At 37.3% G+C, this 11,794-nt stretch overlaps 3 protein-coding genes across 3 annotated transcripts; 1 reads left to right on the forward strand and 2 right to left on the reverse strand.

The window, feature by feature from the left end:
- Positions 1–499: 499 nt before the first annotated feature.
- Positions 500–1,136, reverse strand: LOC112446920 (keratin-associated protein 21-1-like). Its single transcript, XM_024992927.2, has one exon. The coding sequence runs from the start codon at positions 1,063–1,065 to the stop codon at positions 793–795; it is 273 nt and encodes a 90-aa protein (XP_024848695.1). The 5' UTR covers positions 1,066–1,136; the 3' UTR covers positions 500–792.
- Positions 1,137–5,274: 4,138 nt separating this feature from the next.
- On the reverse strand, positions 5,275–5,599 carry LOC132346255 (keratin-associated protein 21-1-like). The gene has a single exon (XM_059890293.1). It carries the CDS (start codon positions 5,597–5,599, stop codon positions 5,285–5,287), a length of 315 nt encoding a protein of 104 aa, XP_059746276.1. The 3' UTR covers positions 5,275–5,284.
- A 5,330-nt stretch (positions 5,600–10,929) lies between these two features.
- On the forward strand, positions 10,930–11,510 carry LOC112446936 (keratin-associated protein 21-1-like). The gene has a single exon (XM_024992928.2). The coding sequence runs from the start codon at positions 10,961–10,963 to the stop codon at positions 11,204–11,206; it is 246 nt and encodes an 81-aa protein (XP_024848696.1). The 5' UTR covers positions 10,930–10,960; the 3' UTR covers positions 11,207–11,510.
- Positions 11,511–11,794: the final 284 nt, after the last annotated feature.

Consider the following 11,794-nt stretch of genomic DNA (forward strand, 5'->3'; position numbering starts at 1 on the left):
CTCGGTATATGCAAATACATAGGCAATTACATCAAAACAGACATATGTGTATATTTCTATTATTACTTTTCTGTTGCTTAGTTCCTAATGCTCGTGTTCTTAATTCCTGTATCTAATGCTAATTCTCATGAACCTGGAGAGTGTCTCTTCCATTCTTTTAAGCTCTCAGGTCGTCTTTTGTCTACCTTGGACTTTGCATCAACTTCCTGAAGAAAGTGGCATTCTTCCTCCTCTTTGCCCTTTAGTTCCATCCTAGACACAGTGGGATTTACAAAGCACAGTTCAGAAATACTGGGAGATTTGTGCTTGGGTATGTGAGTGCCTGAGAACATAAGATACAAGAAACAGGTGGAGAAGACATTATTTCTGACACAGATATGAAAGAAGTGTTTGCATTATATCAAAGAAGAGCTCAAACTTCATGCATCACGTTTGCCCAATTTTCAACTGAGTCTACAATGCCTGGAAAAAGACTAATTCCCAAGCAAGTACACAGAGATTTGATAGAAACAATGAACCATTTTTATTGAGAACAAGTGATTTTGTTAGGATCATCAATACAGTCGTAACAGAGAATCAGAGAATAAAGAGTAACATTTGCAAAAGAGTCAGAGATACTACCAAGAAGCTTCAGGGCTCAAAGAGGCCAATCTAAAGTGGATATTTGCAGGTCAAAGCCTTTGTCAGGCATGTGATTTCTTGCAAGTGGAAGTCGTGGGTTATAAATCCTTGAATCAGCATTATCTTTAGATGCTTCATCTCAGAAGCAAAAAGGGCTTAGATGGTGATGTTCTAGAAGCAAGAAGAATAACATCTCCTGTAGCAAACTGGCCAATAGCTGCCATAGCCAGAGCCATATCCACAGCCATATCTGGTTCCGTAGCCACAGCCATAATAGGGACCAAATCCACAGCCATATCCTGTCCCATATCCACAGCCGTATCCTGAGCCGTATCCACAGCCATATCTGGTTCCATATCCACAGCCATAATAGGGGCTGAACCCACAGCTATAGGTCTTTCCACAGCCGTAGCCACAGGAGTTGCCGTAGTAGTTACAACACATGTTGTCAAGGGAAGAGGGTTCAGGTGGACTGCAAGGCGATGTTTCTGAAGTGTGTGTGTGTCTTCTCCTTCCCTTGGATCTTTATATACTGTCACTAATTGGCAGGACATACCATTCATTCCCTGACACAGGCAGCAAATATGGAAGCAACATTATGAGCCAGTCACTGTTGACCAATAATGCTTTGCTTAAAATAGCTTCTTATTTTGGAGACTCATTTCATTTAAAGAGCATCATTTTAATTTTCCTCTGCCAAAGAATTTCTCACTAGAATCATGTGCCCAAACACAGACACCCATTTTCAAAACCTCTTATCATTTAGTATATATCTTATTTCAAAAGGCTTTGGAGGAAATGTTAAAAAAAATTCCCCTTACCTTTTTCTGTTTTATTTTCACATCTACCTCTGACCACTTGAAAACAAATATGTCTGTTCATTTTCTTGAATCATTGTAGCTTCTTGCCAGAGTTCTTCACCCAGATACCTACTGCCCAATACCAATTGGCATCTTGTTGTAGAACTCAAGGATGCTCCTAATTCTCCAGGGCACAGAACAACATGTAATAACCAAAAGGAAAATAATCCAGAATGTCAGTAGTACTGAGAATAGAAATATTACAGTATAGCTGTGTGTTTACAAATAAGTTTCTCTCTCTATGGATGTCTAAATCCAAACACACTCTTCCTTCTCACTCTAAACGAAACATCTGGACTTTCTAACGCCAAAATGTAGCCAAAAAATGTGTAGCTTTTTAAGTTTCAGTTCAGTTCAGTTCAGTTGCTCAGTCATGTCCTACTTTTTGCCACCTCAGGGACTGCAGCAAGCCAGGGTACCTGTCCATCACCAACTCCCAGAGCTTACTCAAACTCATGTCCATTGAGTTGGTGAGGCCATCAAACCATCTCATCCTCTGTTGTCCTGTTCTCCTCCTACCTTCAATCTTTTGCAGCATCAGGGTCTTTTCCATTGAGTCAGTTCTTTGCATCAGGTAGCCAAAGTATTGGAGCTTTAACTTCAGGATCAGTCCTTCCAATGAATATTCAGGACTGATTTCCTTTAGGATGGACTGGTCTGATCTCCTTGCATTCCAAGGGACTCTCAATAGTCTTCTCCAACAACACAGTTCAAAAGCATCAATTCTTTGGCATTCAGTTTTCTTAATAGTCCAAGTCTCACATCCACACATGACTACTGGAAAAACCATAGCTTTGAGTAGATGGACCTTTGTTGGCAAAGTAATGTCTTTGCTTTTAAATAGGTTGGTCTAGGTTGGTCTAGGTTGGTGTAGGTTGGTCACAGAGTTTCTTCCAAGGAACACGTGTCTTTTAACTGGCTGCAGTCACCCTCTGCAGTGATTTTGGAGCCCAAGAAAATAAAATCTCTCACTGTTTCCGTTGTTTCCCCATCTATTTGCCATGAAGTGATGGGACCAGATGCCATGATCTTAGTTTTTTGAATGTTGAGTTTTAAGTGCAGTTTTCATTCTCCACTTTCACTTTCATCAAGAGGCTCTTCAGTTCCTCTTCACTTTCTGCCATAAGGGTAGTGTCATCTGCGTATCTGAGGTTATTGATATTTCTCCCAGCAATCTGGATTCCAGCTTGTGCTTCATCCAGCCTGGCATTTTGCATGGTGTACTCTGCTTAGAAGTTACATAAGCAGGGTAACAGTATACAGCCTTGACTTACTCCTTTCCCAATTTAGAACCAGTTCATTGTTCCATGTCCAGTTCTGACTGTTGCTTCTTGACCTGGATACAGATTTCTCAGGAGATGGCTAAGGAGGTCTGGTATTCCCATCTCTTTCAGATTTTCCCACAGTTTGTTGTGATCCACACAGTCAAAGGCTTTGGCATAGTCAATAAGGCAGAAGTATTTTTTTTTCTGGAACTCTCTTGCTTTTTCTATATTAAAGTTGGGGGGTGTAATTTTTGCTTATCTCACTTGCTTAAGTGTGCCACTATCTTTCATAATCAAGCAGATTCCAATATTTGTCATTTTTTACAATAAGAACCATGAAATCTTCTATCGTACACTCAAATTTCAACAACAGTGAGATGAGTGGTGATCCAGTACCTTATTGAATGCCTTCAGAAGGAACTTTCATCAAGCTTGTGATCTCATTTTCTGAGAATTTTCAGTATCAGGTATTAATCCTTCAGCTGAGAAATCATTCAACCTCTTTTTTTCTTCTGTTGATCACTAGTATAATCTTATGACTCTGCTATGTTTAATAAGGAATGATAAGCATAAAGAAAAAATATCCTCATTTCAATAATCATTATGCTTCAGTTTTCTTACCTTTCCGGTCCTCCTTGCAAGTTGAAATTATAAGTTTGCTTCATAAATTCTCTACAGTAGACACTTTGTTTTTCAATGCCTCTGCCAAAGCAGAATTTCTTGGCCACAATTCCCCTGGGTTACTGAAAAGTCTTCCATCTTTATTGCATTATTTCTAAACCTTTTCACTCAAGCCTTTTCATACCGTATGATACCTGAAGAACCACCCCTATTCTGTGCATCATGGAATAACCAGCTCTGGTTATAGTACCTTGCACATAAGTTGGGTTCAATTAATATTACTCTAATAAAAAATTGATAGATTAAGTCAAATTTCTGTTGAAATATTTGTGTGTCATTTACAAACTTATAGATATTTGGGTTGATTGTCACCATTTTGTCATTTCCCTCACTGAGCTGAATGTCTCAAGTGTTCTTTAAACTAGTGAAAGTATGAAAATGTTAGTTGTCCAGCTGTGTCCACCTCTTTGCAACCCCATGGACTGGAGCCTGCCAGGCTCTTCTATTCATGGACTACTTCAGGCAGGAATACTGGGTTGCATAGTCATTGCCTTCTGCAGGGGATCTTCCCAACCCAAGGACTGACCCCAGGTCTGTGCTGCAGGCAGATTCTTTACTGTCTGAGCCACCAAGGAAGCCCTCTTTAACTAAGGGAGTCACAACATTTCAGATTTTGAAGGTATGTTAAGAGTTACTTTGTGAAGACTCTTTACTGGATATATAAGCTATCTCATACATGCTTACTAAATCATATTCTTCCAAAACTTCATGGACTTCTTTTCCCCCTTTACATTTGCTACTGTCCTTTTGAATCTTTCTTTGCAATTGGCATGACATATCACAAGGTGAAAATACCTCCCTGAAATATCTCTTTAATGCTTCAATCCTTACTCTCTTTCCCACTAAATTGTTTTATTCCCACATCCCAACTATCAGTTTGAAACTATCTTAATTATTTTTTATTTTCTTATTCTTCACCTACTAGAATGTAAACACTGTGAGAGTAGGAAATTTTTCTTTAATTTTTCTACTTTGTCTTCAGTGTCTAAGATGAGACCCTTTCAAAACTACTCAAAACTATTTACCAACTAAGTGACTGGAAACAATTTCAATATCAATGTATACAAACAAATACATTTGCATTTCCATCAAAAGCAGATGATATGATAGAATGTATTGAATTTCATATGCATTTTTTAGTCTCATGTGCTTGACACCTCTCTCTGCTTCTTATATCTCATATATGCTGGAAAATTCCCCTTGCTTTCCATTATTCCTTTAAGTACTCAGGCCACCTCTTGTTTATTTTGGAATTTGCATTAACTTCCTGAATAAAATATCATTCCACCTCCTCTTTCACCTCCAGCTCCATCCCAGACACAGAGAGATTTGCAAAGCACAGTCCTGAAATACTGAAATTTGTGCTTATATAACTGAGTGCCTAAATGTGAGAAAAACAAGAAATAGGTGGGAAAGACATTATTTCTGATGCAGGTATAAACAGAATCGCTTATATCAAGAAGGACTTCAAAGTTCAGCTTCATATTTGTTCAGTTTTCAACAGAGGCCATAACACCTCAAAACAAAAATTATGCACAAACAAATACACAGAGATTTGTTAGAAACAATGAACCATTTTTGTTGATAACAAGGGACTTCCCCGACAGTAGGGTATTTGGATCATTACTACAGAGAGTCAGAGATTAAGGGAGTAAAGGTTAACATTTGGAAAAAAGATGATACCACCATGGAGCTTCAGCCCTCAAAGATGCCAATCTTAAAAACGGTAGACAAAGGTCAAAGCTCTGTCTTGCATGTAATTTCCTACATATAGAAATCATGACTTTTCAATCCTTGAATCAGCATTACCTTAGATGTATGGTTTCAGACGTAAATGGTGTTTTGGGTGGTGACGTTCTAGCAGCAAGAAGAATAACATCTCCTGTAGCAGACTGGCCTGTAAGTGTCGTAGCCAGAGCCATATCCACAGCCACAGCAGGAGCCGTATCCACAGCCATATCTGGTTCCATAACCACAGCCATAATGGGAGCTGTATCCACAGCCATAATAGGGGCTAAATCCACAGCCATATCCTGAACCATATCCACAGCCAGTCCCATATCCACAGCCATATCTGGTTCCATAACCACAGTCATAATAGGGGCTCAATCCACAGCTATAGCTGTTTCCACAGCCATAGCCACAGGAGTTACCACAGTAGTAACAACACATATTGTCGAGGGAAGAGGATTCAGGTGGACTGCAAGGCGATGTTTCTGAAGTGTGTGTGTCTTCTCCTTCCCATGGACCTTTGTATACTGTCAGTAAGTGGCAGAGCATACCATTCATTCCCTGACATAGATAACAAATATGGAAGCGACCATCATGTGCCAGTCGCTTTTGACAATCGATAATTTGCCTAAAGTAGCTAGTTACTTTGGAGATATTTAAAGAGCATCATTTTAATTTGCTCTGCCAGAGAATTTTTTCAGTAGAATCATGTGCCTCTAAACAGATACCCATTTTCAAATTTCCTATCATTTAATATATATCTTATATTAAAAATGCGAGGAGTAATGTAGAAAAATTTTGCCCCCTTTTCCTCTCTTTATTCTTAAATCATTTGCCTCTGGTCATAAGAAATGAATATTCCTACTTCCTTTCTTGAATCATTGCAAATTCATTTATAGAAACCAAAGATGCTGATGAAACTGCAAGGCACAAAAAGCCCCCAACAAGAAAAAAATCTTGTCCAAACTGTCAATAGTAGTAAGAAAAGAAATCTTGGTTTATAGCTACATATTTATAAATGTATTCTATTTAATTCTATTTAAATGAAAGTGATGAGAATGAGCATCCTTGTCTTATTCCTGAATTTAGCAGGAAAGATTTCACCTTTTCACCAATGAGTATTATGTTGGCTGTCAATTTGTCATAAACAGTCTTTATTATATTCAGCTATTTCCCCCTAAACCACTTTGATGAGAGTTTTTAACTTGAATGGATGCTGATTTTTAAAACTATTTTTATGCATTTATTGAAGTGACCATGTATTTTTTGTCTTTCTTTTTGTTAACATAGGTGTATCACAGTGATTGATTTGCACATGTTAAATTGTCTTTGTGACCTGGGATTAAATCCAACTTGATCACAGTGAATGACGCTTCTTTGTATTTTTAATTTGGTTTGCTAACATTTTGTGGAGGGTTTTTTTTTTTTTTTTTGGAAGTGTTTTTCTCTAGTTTAGTAGCAAGGTAATGATGGTCTAGTATTGGGATAAATTAGGGAATGTTCCCTCATCTTCAGTTAGTTGGAATGGTTTGAGAAGGATAAATATAAGTTATTTTCTATATGTTTGGTAGAATTCCCCTGGAAATTTTTTGAATTGCTGCTTTGATTTCACTTCTGGTAATCGGCGTGTTCAAATTATTTGCTTCTTCTTAACTCAGTCTTGGTATGCTCTGTGTTTCTAGAAATTTGTGTTTCTTCCAGGTTATCCAATTTGTTAGTATATAACTGTTCACAGTATTCTCTTATGATTTTTTGTATGTCTGTGGTATCTCCTAGTCCTAGGGATTGGAAGGTAGAAAAATATATACCCTGAGGAGGAAATCTGTGAAGTGAAGTGAAGTGAAAGCTATTCAGTCGTGTTTGACTCTTTGTGACTAGAGCCTGCCAGGCTCCTCTGTCCATGGAATTCTCCAGGCAAGAATTCTGGAGTGCATAGCCATTCCATTCTCCAGGGGATCTTTCCAACCCTGTGATCAAACCCAGGTCTTTTATATCTTCTGCATTGCATGCAGATTCTTTACCATCTGAGCCACCAGAAAAGTCCACATATAGTCCTAATTATGGGAATCTTTAGAACATATTTCACTTGGATATTTAAAACCTACTGTATAATAAGCCTTTGATCTTGACTCAAATGCCTTACTGCAAGATGATACTTAATTCAAATTATCAAAATAGACATAGTCCTAGAAATAAAATATGTTTCTACTATGGAATAATCTTTTACTTCTGTGGAGTTTCAAAAATATTGATATCAAATTTTTGCATAAACATGTTCCCAAGACATATGCTTTAAAAATAGAACATAAAGTTATTCTTTAGTTTCTGAACTTGAAAATATGCATGATTCCATGTCCAGTAAGTTGACATAATGTTGACACTGTATTTTGGGTAATAAATTACTATACAAAATCGCTTAGTCAGAGTGCAAAAAGGTCAATAGGAAGGTAATTTATATTCAGAGGGGTTTTGCTTCCTCATCATAAAAGCTTTTTTAATTAAGGTATACATATGTGGATACCATAGAATGACTTCTTTTACGTTACAAAGCTGTTACATTAAATTCAGACTAAATCAGGATTACAGTAAAAATAAATATGAATATTTTAAAGCAATTATTAGACAAGAATTTAAAACTATGGAATAAGAAAAATGAGATTTCAGAAATTTAATTTTTATGGAGTATAGTTGATTTACAATGTTGTGCTAGTTTCTGCACTACAGCAAAGTGTATCAGTTATATATATACCTATATCCACTCCTTTTTTAGATTCTATTCTTATATAGGTCATTACAGAATATTGGGTAGAGTTCCCTGTGCTATACAGTAGATTTTTATTAGTTATCTATTTTATATATAGTAGTGTAAATATGTCATTTTCAACCTCCCAGTTTATCCCCACTTCCCCTCCCCACCCCTTGGTAACCATGCTTATTTTTTACTTCTGTGACTCTATTTCTGTTTTATAAATAGGTTCATTTGTACTATTATTTTTAGACTTCTTAGAAATCTAAAGAAAGCATATCATATATTTGTCTTTCACTGTCTGACTTACCTCACCCTGTATAAGAATTTCTAGGTCCACCTTATCACTGCAAAAAAAAAAAATTATTTAAAATTAAAATTTATGTTTGGATTCTAAAAAGTGCATACTTAAAAATCATGTATTAAATGATAATCACAAAAATAAATATATATAGCCAAGAGGGAAAAAATAAAAAGGAAAGTGAGATGAAGGGAATAGCATTATTGAGTAAAATTCCCAAACAGAACACTAAATAAGTATGAAACATAAGGGAAACAATTATGTAAAAATAGGTAGACCTCATTTTAGAAAGAAGAAATATGCATTTAGACAATTTAATCATATAATCAAATGTCTTTACAGTATATGTGGCTCTCCAATGTTTGAATATATGTCTGATTTGATTCATCCATTTTTATGGAAGAATATTGAGTCCAAATTATCAGGGACTGTACTCAGAGTTGGTTATTCAAGGATGCACAGAATAGGGGTTGTCTTTACTGTTTTAAACCAGTATCCAGAGATCTGAATGGAAAGGTATTAGAAATAATGCAATAAAGATAAAAGAGTTTTTCAGTAATCCAGGGATACTGTGACCAGAGAATGTGTTGGCTATGGCACTGTAAAGTAACGTTGTCTGTACCAGAGAATTTGTCAAGTAGAATTTATAGTTTTGAATTTCAAGGCAGACAGAAAAGGTAAGAAACTGAAGGATAAGAAAAATGCAATGGGATTATATGTTCTTTATGTTTATGGTTAGGGATGAAACAGCAGAGTGTTCAGATTAGACCAGTGACCAATATCAGAAAAATTGGTAGAATGATTTCTCAACAGAAGGAAAAATGTCTGATAATGAAACTTCTCAAAAATTGAAGTTGGCAGCCTTGTGAAAATCCCTGTTAAAGGCATTCAATAAAGTACTCAATCACCACTTATTTCTTTGTTGTCGAAATTCAAGTATATCCAGTGGAAAGAATGATCTTGACTTTATACTCCCTTCCAATTCAGATTTCATGGTTGTTACAGTGAAAAATAATCTAAATTTTGGAGTCTGCCAGATTCTGAAAAAGTTGATTGAAATAAAACATAGAAACCAAGATAAGCAAAAAAAAAGAAAAAATGCCCCCCTACCCCAACAAACAAAGCAACACGACTGAATGTTTGGTCATGAAAGGTTGAATGTTTGGTATGAAGTTACATTTCAAGTAGTGAGGCAAGACATAGTTTTAATAAACTTTGACAAGTGCTTTGACATGTGTCTGCACATTAGAGCCAGGAGGTGCTGTTGATGGTGGCTTAGTTGCTAGGTCATGTCAGACTCTTTGCAACCCCATGGAATGTATAGCCTGCTAGGCCCCTCTGTCATTGGGATTTCCCAAGCAAGAACACTGGAGGGGGTTGCCATTTCCTCCTCCAGGGGATCTTCCAGTCCCAGGGATCGAACCTACATCTCTTGCATTGCAGGCAGATTCTTTCCTGAACCACTAGGGAAGCCCCAGGACCAAGAGGAGGATGATCCAGTTCAGACAATAACATAGAGGAAAGGCATCTCACAGGATCTGATTACAGATCTGAATTTTGATGTACAAATAGATTTTTTTTAAGCCAAGAAATTTGGTGGCAAGTAAAATATTAACAGCAGAAGAAATGATACTCATTCCCCTCTTTTACATGTCAAAAAGGTAAGTGTGTTAGGATTATTTAGAAGAAAGGAGACATTATATTTCAAAGTCACAATGAACATTTTTGTAGAAGGTTGAGAACTTTTGATTAATGTACATATGAATAAGGATAAAACTGAGTTTTGTGGTACTTGATGTCATGAATGTATTAGGAGCTGAAGATGGGCTTTTGCTATAGTATCAAAGTGACCCTACTTACCTTTAGCCTTTGAACTAAATGTGTAAGGAACAGTAGTGATAGAAGAAGGTAAGAATGATTGAGTGAGGGGAATGGACTAACATCTCATAACACAAAACTCTGATAAGGCTTTATGTGAAAAAATGAGTTTCTGGTCTAACTAAGGACTTCTGATTCTTCAGGCGAATAAAGTTGGTTAAACTGTTAAAGTCTCATCAGTGGTGATACTCAGGTAGCTACAAAAAAGAGAGAAAAAGAGGGCTGCTCCACTTGAACAGGACCTTCCATTGCCTGGTACATGGAAGAAGAAATTACAAGAAGGAACACATGCAGCATACTGTCTCCACACCTGTAAGTCTTCACTCTTCCAGGGAAAGGACTTCATTTTGAACTATCAGATACTGATCAGATACTTAGGATTTCAGGAGTCGGACAAGGCAGGGGTAAGGAATGCAGAAAGGGTAGTGATTCAGGAAAGGAGACAGGAATATTCCTTTTCCTGTGGTCAGAAGCAGGTATTTTGGAAAACTGAGAGAGAAAAGGAGGCAAAATCATCTGACATTCCCCAACAAGCTTGTTTTATAAGGTATCTGTTAAATGAGAGGAGATTTTGAAAATGATCAGCTTTGGGCCACACGATTCTACTAAGACAGTTTGTCAGCAGAACAAATTAAAGTGAAGCTCTTAAAATGAAACAGGAGTCTCTCAAATAATGAGCTATTTTAAGCAAACTTTAGTGATTGTCAGTGGTGACGTGACTGGCTCATAATGTTGCTTCCATATTTGTTGTCTATGTCAGGGAATGAATGGTATGCTCTGCCAATTACTGACAGTATATAAAGGTCCATGGGGAGAAGACACACACACTTCAGAAACAGCCTCTTGCAGTCTACCTGAACCCTCTTGCCTTGACAACATGTGTTGTAACTACTACGGCAACTCCTGTGGCTATGGCTGTGGAAAGAGCTACAGCTGTGGGTTCAGCCCCTATTATGGCTGTGGATATGGAAGTAGATATGGCTGTGGATATGGCTGTGGATACGGCTGTGGATATGGGACAGGATATGGCTGTGGTTATGGAACCAGATATGGCTGTGGATATGGCTCTGGCTATGGCAGCTACTGGCCAGTTTGCTACAGGAGATGTTATTCTTGCTGCTAGAACATCACCCTTAGCCTACTCTGCTTCTGAAATGAGGAATCTAAAGATTATACTGCTTTGAGGATCTGTAACCCATGATTTGTACTTGCAAGAAATTGTATGTGTGACAGAGGCTTTGACCTCCATTTTTAGAGCGATGTCCTTGAAATCTGAGGTTCTATGGTGATATCATCTGACTCTTCCAAATGTTAGCCTTTACTCCCTTAATCTCTGAGTCTCTGTTATGATTGTGTTAATGATCCTAACATTCTATAGCATGAAAAACCCCTTATTCTCAATAAAATGGCTCATTGTTTCTAACAAATCTTGTGAATTAGTCTTTCTTGAGGTGCTATGGCCTCTTTCAAAGACTGGGCTAACAGGGTGCTTGAACCTTTAGTTCTTTGATATACTACAAGCATTTCTTCTTGTATTTTCACCAAAAATAATACCTTCTCCAAGTATTTCTTGTATCTCACATGCTCAGGCACTCACATACCCGAGCACAAATCTCGCAGTATTTCAGAACCATGCTGAACCGTGCAAATCTCACTGTGTGAAGAATGGAGCTGCAGGAGCAAGTGCAGGAGGAATGACACATATTCAGGT

Source organism: Bos taurus, chromosome 1 (assembly GCF_002263795.3).
Source record: "Bos taurus isolate L1 Dominette 01449 registration number 42190680 breed Hereford chromosome 1, ARS-UCD2.0, whole genome shotgun sequence".
NCBI classification, from domain to species: domain Eukaryota; kingdom Metazoa; phylum Chordata; class Mammalia; order Artiodactyla; family Bovidae; genus Bos; species Bos taurus.

Bases quoted from the DNA above. Each gene is read 5' to 3' on its own strand.
- LOC112446920 (XM_024992927.2), bottom strand. From the start codon at position 1,065: ATGTGTTGTAACTACTACGGCAACTCCTGTGGCTACGGCTGTGGAAAG.
- LOC132346255 (XM_059890293.1), bottom strand. From the start codon at position 5,599: ATGTGTTGTTACTACTGTGGTAACTCCTGTGGCTATGGCTGTGGAAAC.
- LOC112446936 (XM_024992928.2), top strand. From the start codon at position 10,961: ATGTGTTGTAACTACTACGGCAACTCCTGTGGCTATGGCTGTGGAAAG.